At 43.8% G+C, this 13,659-nt stretch overlaps 2 protein-coding genes across 3 annotated transcripts in view; one reads left to right on the top strand and one right to left on the bottom strand.

The window, feature by feature from the left end:
- The first annotated feature begins 2,515 nt into the window (after positions 1–2,515).
- On the top strand, positions 2,516–3,540 carry Tex38 (testis expressed 38). The gene has a single exon (XM_052177047.1). It carries the CDS (start codon positions 2,765–2,767, stop codon positions 3,242–3,244), a length of 480 nt encoding a protein of 159 aa, XP_052033007.1. The 5' UTR covers positions 2,516–2,764; the 3' UTR covers positions 3,245–3,540.
- A 2,015-nt stretch (positions 3,541–5,555) lies between these two features.
- The window catches only part of Efcab14 (EF-hand calcium binding domain 14), a 40,553-nt gene continuing 32,449 nt past the window's right edge, over positions 5,556–13,659 (bottom strand). For both annotated transcript variants that reach the window (XM_052177033.1, XM_052177034.1), the window contains one exon: positions 5,556–9,000. In XM_052177033.1, coding sequence (XP_052032993.1) covers positions 8,825–9,000 — 176 coding nt within the window. In that variant the 3' untranslated portion in view covers positions 5,556–8,824. The remainder of the gene's footprint in view (positions 9,001–13,659) is intronic.

Genomic DNA, 13,659 nt, shown 5'->3' with positions numbered 1-13,659 from the left:
AGAGACACAAATAGGGTATTGGCAGAGCAGGTTAGAACTGATACTTGCAGGGACAGCCTAGCTAAGGGGGAACATCAAATGCAAAAACATGATTATAGTGTTGTAAATAGCAAGAGATTATCCCCATGGCTGAGGGCACAGAGGTAGAGATGTCACAGAGTTGAGTGGCTAAATTGCTCAGGGCTTTGAAGGTCACTGTTAAAAACTGGCTTTTGATCTGAGATGGGATGTTCAAGCAGAGAAGTAACATGGTCTGCTCTTCAAAGGATCATTCTGACTGCTGGAACTCAGAGTATGTGGAGCAAATATGGAAACCTCTAAGGGTGAGTAATTTGTCCCACCTTAAAGCCCAAGGTTAAGTATAACTTAATAGATAGGCATGGAAGGATGGCAGCCAGACTGTTGGGTATGTGAATCTGAAGTTCTGAGGTATGTTCTAGGCTGGAGGTATAGAGTTATGAACCATCAGTGTTTTTGTGTTCTTTAATGTTGTAAGTATGGATAAGTCCACTGAGAAGGGAACATAGATAGAATGCTAAAGACTGAACTCTGGGGCTGAAGAGATGGCTCAGTGGTGAAGAGCACCAACTACTCTTCCCAAGGTCCTGAGTTCAAACCCCAGCAACCATATGGTGGCTCACAACCATCTGTAATGGGATCTAATGCCCTCTTCTTGAGTGTCTGAAAACAGCCACAGTGTACTTACATGTAATAATAAATAAATCTTAAAAAAAAAAAAAAAAGGTGGAGCCCTGGAGCATGCCAAGACTTAGAGACCAGGAGATAGTGCTTCCACTATCTTTAGCTTCCAGATAAAGAAGAGGAAAAGCAGGGGGCAGTAAGGTGGGGGGTGGGGAAGGCATTCTGGGAAGATCTCTGTAAATAATGCCTGCTCTGGTTTGAATCTGAAATATTCTGTGAGCTCATGTGTTGAACACTTGGTCCCCAGCTAGTGGCACTGTTTTGGGAGGCTGTGGAAACTGAAGAGATTGGGTAGAAGAAGGTCACACGGGGTAGGACTGTGAAGGCTATAGCTCAGACCTTGACTTTGGCCCTGATCCTTGCTTCCTGTTTGCTGTGATGTGAATGACTGTCTTCTACCACATGTTCCACCACAGCCATGATGGCCTGCCCACTCACATGGGACAGAGCGACTCCGAACCCTCTGAAACAGGAGCTAACTCAAACCTTTCCTCTTGACATTACTTCTGTCTGGTAGATGGCTCACAGAGATACAAAAGTAGCCAAGAGTGTCCTGAGTCACAATGTGATATAAAAAGGAAAAAAACTAAAGTGTAAGATTTCAAGTTCTGACTGGTTGGTATGTCTCCCTGAGAGCTGACTGAGACATAACATGCAAAGGCTTTCTAACTGAGCTGCCCATAAGTGGATCAAGCTGCCTTAAGTAATGAGCAAGCAGACCCTGGTGCCAATAAATCCTGGTGATCTGTTGCCAGTGAGTCCTGCCCCAACAGACCTCAGACATCTGAAGGGAGTTGGACTAGATAACTCAAGTCTCTCCTGGGAGGAGAACTGAAACGACTGTTACACAGCAGGGCTGAGGTGTGTGTGTATGTGTGTGTCTGCGTGCGCGGGGTGGGGATTCCGATTGCCTGGCCAGAAGGGAATGGAGTGTGTGAATGGATTGTGCGGGATAAAGGAAAGTAAGTTAGCCCAGAAAGGGATGCAGGACCAGTTAGAGGAGAGCTCCCACAGGGCCCAAGATCACTTGCCAGTGTCTGCTGAAGGAAGGAAAGCAGAAATAAAAGAGATCGTAGGAGCCAAAGCAGGCACTGACCACTTGGTTCTCTCGAGCTGACAAAGTTTGTTAGGGACAGACATGCCCAATGCTTTATGTGCTCTAGCCCAGTCGGCACCAGGGAAGGTACCCATGGGGTTTCCTTACTCACCAACTACACATCTAGCCCCTGAGAATGCCCAGGCCCTGTCCTGAGGCTGCTCTATGGGTTCACTGTAAGGAACTGGGCAGACAACTCTCCTGGTGCCTCAGTCTTTGGTAGAAGCAGTAGATATTGTTTACTAGATGTCACTGGATGGGCTCCACAAACATTGTCCCTGGAATGCCAGTTGGACAGAACCTGATGACCTTTCCTTTAGAGAACAATGAGGCCCAGGCCTTCTGAGGACTCCTATTGGTGGAGTGGTGTGAATTTCCTCCCCAGAGTGATAGGCTGGAGGCCAAGACTAACCTTTATGGATTCACAAAAGGACCCAAGCCTCTCTGGCGGTAAGTGTAGCACCTCTAGTCCTTGCCCCACACGTTGTGCCCTTGCCCATGTTGTGTTGGGCGTGGGGACAGTTAGGGGAAATCTTTTGCATGGATGAAGGAGTGCTGGCTCCTTGAAGTGCTAAGTAACTATATTATCTTTTCTAGAAACTAAGGACTCCTGGAGGCTGAGTCCTTACCCCCTTTTAGACCTTGTGTCTCTCGTCTGTAAATAGTTAAAAAGATCCCTTAAGGAACCTGGAAGTCTAGTGTTGAGCTGGAGAATGAGGAGGGAGGAGAGGAGTTGAGAGAACAGGAAGAGTGACTAGTGAGGTGGTCAAGGCGGGGAGTGAAAACCAGCTGTACAGGAGGCATGTCAGCCAGCCAGCCTTTCTCTCTCTCGCTGCCTTAGTGTGGATCTCCTTGTGCATTGGATTCCTGGGGCTGTGTTCTGTGCTAATAGGAAGCTGTATACTCTTTCTGCACTGGAAGAAGAACTTGCAAAGAGAAGAGCGTGCCCAGCAGTGGGTGGAAGTGATGAGAGCTGCCACATTCACCTACAGCCCACTCCTGTACTGGATAAACAAGCAGCGTTACCATGGCATGCATGTAGCCATTAACACAGGCCCACCCCCTGCGGTCACCAAGACTGAGCCGGAAGTTCAAAATCCAGATTCTCTGTGGGAGTTGGATCTCTCTGAAGGCAGGAACTATGTTGTGCAAGACAGCAGCCCCAGAGGTGAAGCTTCTGATCTCTTGCAACATGTTTTGGGGATTCCAAAGCAGCCCCTGTCTTCAGCAATGCCACAGCCTCGGACTGATTCCCCATTCCCACTTCCCATCTTTCAGGAGGTGCCTTTTGCCCTATCCCTCTGTCACCTGCCTCCCATGTTAAACCACTCTGTCTCCTACCCTTTGCCCAACAGCCCTGAAAGGAATGTTCATTTCTGTTCCCTCCCAACACTGGCTCACGGAACAAACTGCTTTAATGCCAAGCCTTTTGCTTCCGAGCTGTAGTTTCCTCTTATTGAGAGTGGGAGCTGCAAGCACCAAAGGCTCCCTTCAGTAGGAAACAGATAACCACAAGGAGTTGATATTGACAAGGAGGTCAGAGCCACCTGGTGAGAGGTTTAAAGCCACAGACTTAAAAAAAAATAAAGTCCAAGTTTCTCCTCTGTCTCATTTGCTCCTAGAAGGGCAATGCCTTTTGTCACAGCCAATGTGACCGTGGTGCTTTGTAAATCAAGCTGGTTATGAGTTTCACCACTGCATATGGGAACCTGAGGTTAGCATTTGGGACCTGTGGCTGGACTCAGTATCCCTCCATCCAATATTTAGCCTGAATGAGCGCCAGGCTCTGACCTAGGTCTCCAGGCACTGCTGTTCAGTAGGAGGGAAGCACAGATGCCCCAAGAGGACAGTTGTTGACAGCGATAGTGGCTCACACTGGCTGTGTCACGGGCCTAACAAATGCCAGTATGGTATAGCTGGACTGCTGCTTGCCATGCATTGCTTCTTAGCTGGCTGTCTTTGTCCTTTATTTCTAGTGTTCCCAAGAACAATGCTATGGCAGATCTGACGCACCCCCCCGCCCCCTTGGGATGCAGACTTGGGTTTCCAGGGCATACACCCTGGTTGTTCCACAGCTAGCTCTCCAGTTCACATTTTCCTGGTGTCTTATTTTTAGTATTTCTACCATACCCCCTTTGTTTAGCATCGTTTTGTTAGAACAGTTTGGCACTGGTGTGTGAGTGTTGCCATTAACTGGCAAATGGGTAAGAGCATCTCTAGAATTATACCTATAGTTTGTATCTTAATCCCTTTTCTCTCATCTTCTCTTTTGAGATGAGGGTTCACTATTTTAGTTCAGGCTGGCTTGGAACTTATATCAGGCTGTCCTTAAACTCCTGATCCTCCTGCCTCAGTCTTCTTTTGTTTTGTTTTTTTGAGACAGGGTTTCTGTGTAGCCCGGGTTGTCCTGAAACTCACTCTGTAGACCAGGCTGGCCTCGAACTCAGAAGTCTGCCTGCCTCTGCCTTCCAAGTGCTGGGATTAAAGGGATTAAAGGCATGCACCACCACCACCCAGCTATGCCTCAGTCTTCTGAGTGCTGGTATTACAGGTTTGTGTCCCCATACTTGGCTTTATTACTTATATCTTTAAATTTTCTCTTTAATTTTATGTGTATGGATGTTTTAGTTTCATTTATGTCTGTGCTTGTGGACGTCAGGAGAGGGTATCAGATCCCTTGGAACTGGAGTTAGACAACTGTGACCTTCTATGTGAGTGTTGGGATTTGAACCTGAGTCCCCTGGCAAAGCAGCCAGTGTTCTTAACCACTGAACCATCTGAACATGAAATGGGCCCAGATGGAGCTTCTGAGGACACCAGAGCAGGCTCATTCTTCAGCCTTTCCTGCTGCTTCCTCTCATTTTGATAAGCCTAAAGCCGGAGCCCTGCAGGCTTTGCTTCGGGGCAAACATTGAAATGCTTTCAAACAATGAATTTTATTAGGATTGCTTTCGGGTGGCTACAAAACGACAATATTGGTTGGCACTTACAGCTACAGTGGGTTTGAGAATTCAAGAGCCACACCAGCTCAAAGTGAGACTTGTATACCACTCCCCGACTTCCTGCAGCTCCTTTATTGCCTGCCTTTCTTCTACGATGCTCCCAGAATGGGGGGGGGGGGGAAGGGGGGGGAGGGGGAAAGGGGGATGTAAATGCCTCACTTATGGATGGACATTCAGCCTCACTTTGACTGATTCTGGATCTCTGTAGTGTGGCCTAGGATCTTCCTAGCCACAGGCTTTTGATCGGGATTATGATATTAGTCATGAATTCCATGTTGTGGAGTAGGCTTCAAACAGAAACTGGCTGGCTATTTCTGTAGGAGCTGCTACTATTGTACCAGTGGGCACATCTTGCCTGGCTGGTCAGTAGCACTGCACACAGGGTCCACAGGTGACTGTCGATGGCTCCCTGAGGGGCCTGCAGAGTACCTTCATGCATTATGATAGCTATCCATCAGGAAGGAAACTCCCTGCCTAGTTCCAGCTTATTTCTGTCCGGTGAACAGAGGAATGAGGTGTCTTCAGCAAAGATCTTACAAGAGGGGTCTGGTGGGCAACCAGCAGCAGAGACAATTCTTGCTTTTTGTTGTTGTTGTCTAAGAGCCTCCTTGGCAAAATCCTAAAGCAGATTCTTGATATTTTGTACCAACTAAAAGCCCTTCTCAAGAGGAAGTATCAAGCAGTCCACAAAAATAAAGATTAAAGCAGGTTTGCCCCTTTATCAGGGGAGCAGGGAAGAGTCTAGTCAGACACAGTGAGAGAAAGGAAATGTTTTATTTAGATAAATTAAAATGGCTATATTGATAAATAAGTAAAGCTCAAGTGAAGTCATGGAACCTTGAATCCACTCTCTAAACAGAACCAAAATTGCTTTTATATTATCAAAATAGTTCCATTAATATAAAGTAGATTTACAGTTCTTAATATGAGAAAACAACAAGGTAGGTTAGGTTTATATAACAAACAATACATGCTCTCTAAAGTCTCAGGAATACCCAAATGTGTTCTGGCTTGAATATGAGAAAAGGGACCACATCTAGATGGTTGGTAAGCAAGCCAATGAGGTGTGCAGCAAACAAAAGCTGTCACTAAAAACAACTCAATAGGCCATTATGAGTGTGAGCACATCATAGTCAAAATCTTCAGCTGTGACACTGGGACCAGGGAGGGGGCTGATGGGGCTGTGTCCAGCAACGGTAAAGAGCAAACTGCAATGGAAGGGAAAAGAGCTGGTCCTCAAGTGAGATTGTCCACCTCAGCTCTTCTGCATTAGACCCGTTCCTAAGTGCCAAGCATCCATTGCTCTGCTCCCCCTTGAATGTCACTGCAGTCCTATTTAAGCCAGGTACTTTTTGGAGACAAGATCTCACTATGTAGCCCAGACTGGACTAGAATTCATTATCCTGCCTCAGTCCCCCAAGGACTGGGATTATAGGTATATGCTACCATGATTGGCTTGTGGATGGTCTTTCAGTAAATATTATGGTAGATAGTACATGGCAATAAAGCAAAGGACCAGAGAGTAACACTTTAAGAAACTAAGGTGGGAAGTACTCTGAGCTACTGACTGATAAGGCCAAAGGACTGAAATCCAAAGCCAAACTCACCACCACTACACTGAGTTCTCCTCGAGGTGATCTGTGGCTCCTGAAGCTTGACTAACACAAGGCACTGGATGCACAAGTTAAGACAATAACAAAGGAAGACCCAGTCTTCACTGATTGATAGGTTATTGGGGCTCCTCAGCCAGTGAGTCTGTCCAATTTTTAGCAAAGGAGAATAAGATACCAACCTCTGCTCAGAAGACCTGGGAATGCCACAGGCAGGGAGAGAAGGGTATGTATAGGTCAGAGGACAGTTATGGCTACCTCTGGCCAGTTTGGTAGGAGACATCACACAGCTCAGAGGTGACGCTGGCAGACAAGCTTGATATGGAAAAACCAGAAGAGACCAAGAAACAAATCCTGCTTCCTCACTGAAAAGCATATACCACAAAGAGTTAAGGTGTCTTCAAAGTATCTTCCTACAAATAAGAACTTGAAACTAAAAAGGACAAGCTACATTACCCTCAGTATATTTCATATAAATCAGTTCTCAAAAAAATACCTTCCAGGTACAGACATACTATTTATGGTACAATATATACAAATATAGCAGAATAATTCAATTTATTGCTAGAACTTTATTTGGTTGTTACAAAATCTGTAAGGGTATATATATATATATATATATATATTAAAAAGGGGGAGTAGAGTATGGAAGGCATCCAGAAGAACAAGAGTTACCTAAAGAGCCAGGATAATGTTGGAACTGTATTTTTAACCTTTCCAAGAAGGTGACAGCATAGATGAGCAAGGCAAACATTAAGGCAAAATATTTAAAGAGAGAGAAACATGAGCTAAAAAGACTCATGCAAAGGAAAATCTTATCTTGCCTTCACTGAGTTTTAATGTTTAGGAAAAAAAAAAAAAGCCAATACTACACTGTCATATAAAAGAAACAAAATACAAAAAGCAAGGCAAAGCAAAGCAAAACAAAGCAAAGCAAAAACCAAATGTCTTTAAAGGTTAAAGGTACCAGACTGTACCTATAGCGGACAGGGCAACTTGAACAAAATTAAATAGCAATGATCTTTATTACAGAAGCCTTGCTATCACAACAGCTCCTCCAGTGTTTCCCTGACTGGCTCTTCTACTGGAGTGGCCCAGAGACTCCTAAGAACACTGGGTATGTTCATGACGGAAGTGTTGGTGAACGGTGATTTTCCTGACTTGCCCACAAAGCACATAAAGGGGAAGCACCACACCTGCTCTCTCGACCTGGGATAGGTCCCCATCGCCAGAAGGCTCCCACTCCAAGCAGGCCTGCTCTAGGTGGCATCCTCTGGACAGAAAACCCATAGCTCCCTCTGAGTGAACAATTATGAAGAAAGAATATGATTTCATGTTTCATCTGACCACATTTTGGCTTTAGGCATCCTGGCAAGAAATAGAGCAAGTTCTTGGTTATCCTAACGGTAAATCCCAAAGGGTACTCATAGCTTTGTTCTAGTGCTCTGAGCAACTAGTTTGGGATAGCAACCAAGGACATGAGCCTTCCCATTCCAGATTGGACATGGTAGGCAGTTACAACCTTAAGGTAGTCTGGAGTGGGTGGGTAGGGAAGACAATCTTGCTTACTTGAGGGGGAAACATAATTTCCCACTGAGTAACTTCTATCCTCATAATCCTTGAAAGATAATTAAAAATGAGGAAAATCCCAGTAAGAGTTCTCTGGTTCTTGGGTTAGGAACAGGAGCAATGGCCCAGATTCTGACCTTCCTGCACGTGGAGCTGCTGGCACTTCCTGCACAGCATCCATACCTGAACTGATGCCCCAGCTTCAAACCCTATGGTGGTGCACAAGCATTTGAGGGTGGCCCTAAGGAGATGTGAAGAGTTTCAGCTGCCACCCAGAGCAGACTGTTAATTACTCCTAACAAGTCATTCATTCATTCTGTTCAAGGCCAATCTTCTGACTTTCTACACATTATGCACAATCTTTCATTTTATATATTTACAAACAGAAGAGACTCATCTTTCAAAGAAAAGACATATTCTGAGGCTCTATAAAGTGCAGCTAATTTAAGGCAAATTCATAAGAAATATAAACAGTGACTTATCTCTATATACACACACTTTCCAGCTTTAAAAGGTAAATTCTCTTCCCCTCAAAAACAGGAAAGAGAGAAGAGGGCTTTATTATTTTTTTCCTGGCAACTTTAAGTTACAAGATCTCACTGGCTTCATGAAATCATAGATTTCTAAACATCATATTTTAAGTAATTTTTTTTAAAAAAATAATTTTTTAAATAGTGTTTTCAAACAAGTTAAAAGGTGACAATGTGTTTGCTACAGTAGTATGAAGGGCTGGAGGGCTGATGAGTTAGTCAAGAGTGTGTTTTTTTTTTTTTTTTTTGTCTTTTTAGGTAAGTAGATTTTAGGTAGTCCAGGCTACACATCCATTTCAAATATGCCTGATGAGACTAGATCCCTAAAGCTGCTCTTAGCTCCAGGAAAGAGTATCTCCCGTCTCCATTCAAGTCAAATGCTCTCAAGCTCTCTGGTCTCGGCGTGGCAGAACCTAGGGAATTCCAGAGATCCTGGTAGGTCAGCAGCCCATCCTCATCTTGACCAGTCTTGTGGAATAAATCCTGAAGATCTGTTAAATGGGAATTGCAAAAGAGACAGTATGTTTATGCATATGGTTAAAAGTAGCTTCAACTGACTTCCCAGCATTAAAAGAAAGGCTACTTGGCCAGGAGTAATGGTGAGTGTCTTTAATCTCAGCATTTGGGATTGGGTGAGGCAGATCTCTGTAGATTTGAGAGTAGCCTTATCTGTACAGTTAAGTTCCAGGCCACTCAGGGCTCCAAGGTGAGACCTTATCTCAAACCCTTCCCCTGCAAAACAAAACAACTCTCCCAACCTGCTGGAAGGGGTAGAGATGGCTCAGTGGTTAAGAGAGCTTGTTGCTCTTCTAGCAGTTTGGGTTTGGTTCCCAGCCGCTTGTAACTTCAGGTCCAGGAAATCAGATTTCCTCTTGTAGCCTCCACGAACCCACCTCCCTGCCCCCCATGGCCCAGTGGTTAAAGTGCTTGTGATTATGTACGAGTGAGGACCAGGGTTTGGATCCCCATAATACATGCGAATGCCAGGAGGGCATGATGGCCTTTCTGTAATTCCAACCTCAAAAAGTGGTGGCAGGATCCCTAAAGCAAGCTGGCTATTGAGATGAGCCCTACCAGAAAGCTCTGGGCTTGCCTGGAAAACTGACTTGGTGAGGCAGGACTAGCAATGGGGATGACTCCTGACACATCAGTGTGGGACTGCCAAATATATGTGCACACATATACATGTTTACAAGTACATACACATGTAAAGATGTGCATGCACAAAACCCATACATGTAAACATGCATAGACACATACATGCAATACACACACACATACAGATATGAAATAAGGAAAAAACAAGGATGAATTTTGATACTTTAAGGAGGAGAGGAATACTATATTGCATAGTTTCTTAACACTGCGAGATGAAAACCCATATGGGAGTTACATACCTGCAATGCTGGGGTCATATTTGGCAACAGTAAAAGATTTCTTAGTATTTAGTGGCCAAACATTAAGTAAGAATCATATTCTTAACAAGTCTGAGATGTTTCTGGAAGCATCTGGAAGATGTTAGCCTGTGCTGCAGTACACAGTGTGCTGACACACAACATAGACTTGGCAGTGCCACACTGCCACACCAAAACGCTGCCGGAAGCACTTGACTTTGGAGTTCAGTCTGCCTTATGCTGTGAGCTACAGTGTTTTTATTATATATACCAAGTTTTCTTACAGAAACAAAATGGTTTGTAGAAAACAAAGACTTAAAATATTTTCTTGCCGTTGTTCTTTAGCAGGTATCAAACCAGTGCATCTTTTGGTTGTAATGTTAGAATATTTAACTTTTAAAACTGCTATTTGAGTTGTTGAATTCGATTTCTGAAATGGTTCTAAAGGTACTTTTGCTATTTTGTACTACATATATATGTGAGATGGCTTCTCAGTTCTGACAATTATAAAATACAAATCAACTGTAGCCAGTATTTGGCTACTTTGTGGCTACTTTTTTTCTTCTACCCTTTCAACCCCCTAACACTAGACAGGGAGAAAAAAAGGACAGAGGGGAGAGGGAGGGGGCAACATTATCCATAGACTACTTCCTGTTGATTAGGGGTGTAGAGTTCTTTGGGAAAAGTTTGATCTTTGCAGTCAAGATACCTATTTTTTTCCTTTTTTCTTCTTTGAGTCTGGCTAATTAACAAATGGAGCCCAACTGCAGCCACCAGCCACCACCAACCCAGCCTGTACCCTGGGGGTCTAGCATTATATACCCTCTGAAGAGACCCCAGAATCCCAAATGTCACATAATCACAGAAACTATCTGTAGCTGGCAAAACTACACCTCTGTTAGAGCATGAGGCAAGTCACTGTCAGCTGCTGTGGACAGTTTGAAGCAGCCCCATATTCCACACCTGGAATTAAAACAAAAACATATTCTTATAATATTTCTGTGTTTTTGTAATCAACCAACTTTTTTTTTTGTTTTTGTTTTGGATTTTGGTTTTTTTTGAGACAGGGTTTCTCTGTGTAGCCCTAGCTGTCCTGGAACTCACTTTGTAGATCAGGCTGGCCTTGAACTCAGAAATCTGCCTGCCTTTGCCTCCCAGAGTGCTGGGATTACAGGCGTGCACCACCACCACCGCCAGGCTCAACCACCTTTGAAAAGCACTGAAGTGTATCAAATACCTAGCATAGTGATCTTTCTACTATGTAGCATTGTCTTTCTAGATCTAGAAAATTAAGTAGTTGAAGAATCAGAAATTGGGAGGGAGATAAACACAGAAGGAAAGAGGAAGGTAAAATAAAGGATGTCTGAAAAAGTCAGAGGAATCAAATTATTAACTATTGGCCTAAAAAAAAAAAACCCACCTATAATATACTAAGTCTGTGTGTAAATATACATATATAGTTTAAATGAAATTTCCTAGGCTGTCTAGGCTGACAGTGCTCCCTCCAAGAAACCACCTAAGAAAACCTCAACATTAGGCATAAGAAGTCTTCTTTTTGTTGTTGGTCAGGTTTGCTCAAGAGACTCTCCAAAACTGCCACTGGCTGCCTCCCAGAGTGGAAGGTTAAGTTCCTACTGCTGAAGACGCCATGCACTTCAGACAGAGTCAGAGGCCCCTGAGCTGGAACTGACCTGGATGCCTCTGCTCGAAGGACTAGGTTTTTGGTACCAGAGGTGCCAACCAAGCTTCCAAAGGAGGGAAGCAACCAGGAGTGCCACGCAGACATGGTGCTTATGAAACCCAGTGATGGGCAGCATGGCATGACAACCCCAGGGTGCAGCAGTGGCCAGCATTTGTTGGCAGAGACATCGGCTCTCTCACTGGACTTAAGACCTGCTTAAATTAACAGGGAAATTGTGTCTAGGACTGGAAATTTAGTCAACTATCCAGGCCTAGTGAAGTCATGGATCCTGGAGGAGAACCCACCAGAATAATTCCTAACAACATTTTAAATATTTGTCCTTGCAACCATGGATACGTGCAACAGATGGAAACCATTACAGAAAATGACAACCAACCAAAATGCAGAGCTATGGAGCCCAGTTCCAATGGGCACACCTATAAAACAGCTCTTACACCTATGGCTCAGGGGACACTGCAGAAGATAGGGTGGACAGACTGTGAGAGCCAGAGGATCGGGGAGTCTACCCTGAGACTTTGTCTCTTAGGAATGTCAGAAGATAAAGCCTCACCTACATGACTGTCTAAATATGAACTGAACAAGGACGACCACAATAGACACACCAAAGTAGACGAGCTAAACCCCATGAGGCTTCAACCCTACACAAAAAACTATATTTAGGCAACCATAAGATGCTGAAAGTAGGAAAATAGTTTCTCCAGGGAAGAGCACATTAATTGGTTATCTAATACCAAACGGTCAGTCCTGAAACATTATACAGATTGAGCAGGTTATAGTTAGGAATATATGTGTGTGTGTGTGTGTGTGTGTGTGTGCGCGCGCGCGCGCAACAACAATTAATGAAAAAGAGACCATGGAGTTGAAAGAGCAAGGAGATGTATATGGGAGGGTTTGGAGAAAAGAAAGGGAAGGGAGAGTTGATGTAATAATATAATCTTAAAATTAAATAAAGAAAAATAGTCAGGATTACAGATTACTTTATGATCACTAGGATGGCCACCACCAGGAGCAGTGATGACGTGGGGAAAGCAATGAGTCCTTACAGGGCTAATGAGGATGTTAACTGGAAGTCCCATTCTGAGCAACGGTTTGGCCATTCAGGAACTTTATGTATGACCTGGCGATTTTATTCCTAGGCACTAGGTCAAGAAAAAAACATGTTTATAAAAATCTATGCTCTCATGTTCACAGCAGCATTATTATTTGTAAAAAATTGGAAACAACCCAAATATGCATCAACTGATGGACAAACCAAGTGTGAATATAGCATACAATGGACTATTACTCAGCCACAGAAATGAAGTACTGTTTCATGTCACATGTGAAAAAAGCACTATGATAAGTATATGCAAGGCCAAAATTGGAATACACAAAACATAATCCACATATCAATGATGTCCAAGAAGAACGGAATGGAGGAGTGGCCCCTGGTTCTGGAAAGACTCAGTGCAGCAGTATAGGGCAAAACCAGAACAGGGAAGTGGGAAGGGGTGGATGGGAGAACAGGGGAAGGGAAGGGGGCTTATGGGACTTTTGGAAAGTGGGGAGCCAGAAAAGGGGAAATCATTTGAAATGTAAATAAAAATATATCGAATGAAAAAAAGAATAAAGTCAATCAACCCTTTTGCAGCTAAAAAAAAAAAAAATTGAGGGTTCATATCTGCTGATATCTTGGAGCCACCTGCACAAAAAGCACTGTTGATTTGCTTATGATATTCAAAATGTTGTAATATGCCATATAATAATCTGTACATGAATTTATTATATTTATGTTTTTTTTAAAAAAAAGAAGTATATGCAAGGCCACAGATTACATGATCCATTGAATGAAACATCCCAGATACATAAGTTTACTGTGACAGTAGGGGTAACTGGGGTGCAACTTATTTACTTATTCTTTATTATTTACTTATTGTGTATGTGTGTGTGCATGTGTACACAGCAAGGTGCATGTGGAGAGCAGAGAACTCGTGGGCGTGGGCTTTCTTCCTCTACCTTGTGGCTCCTGCTCAGGGTGACAGGCTTCGTGGCAAGCACTGAGGCATTGGCCAGCC

This window comes from Apodemus sylvaticus, chromosome 3 (assembly GCF_947179515.1).
Source record: "Apodemus sylvaticus chromosome 3, mApoSyl1.1, whole genome shotgun sequence".
Taxonomy (NCBI): domain Eukaryota; kingdom Metazoa; phylum Chordata; class Mammalia; order Rodentia; family Muridae; genus Apodemus; species Apodemus sylvaticus.
This window is presented reverse-complemented; position numbering and strand designations above follow the sequence as displayed.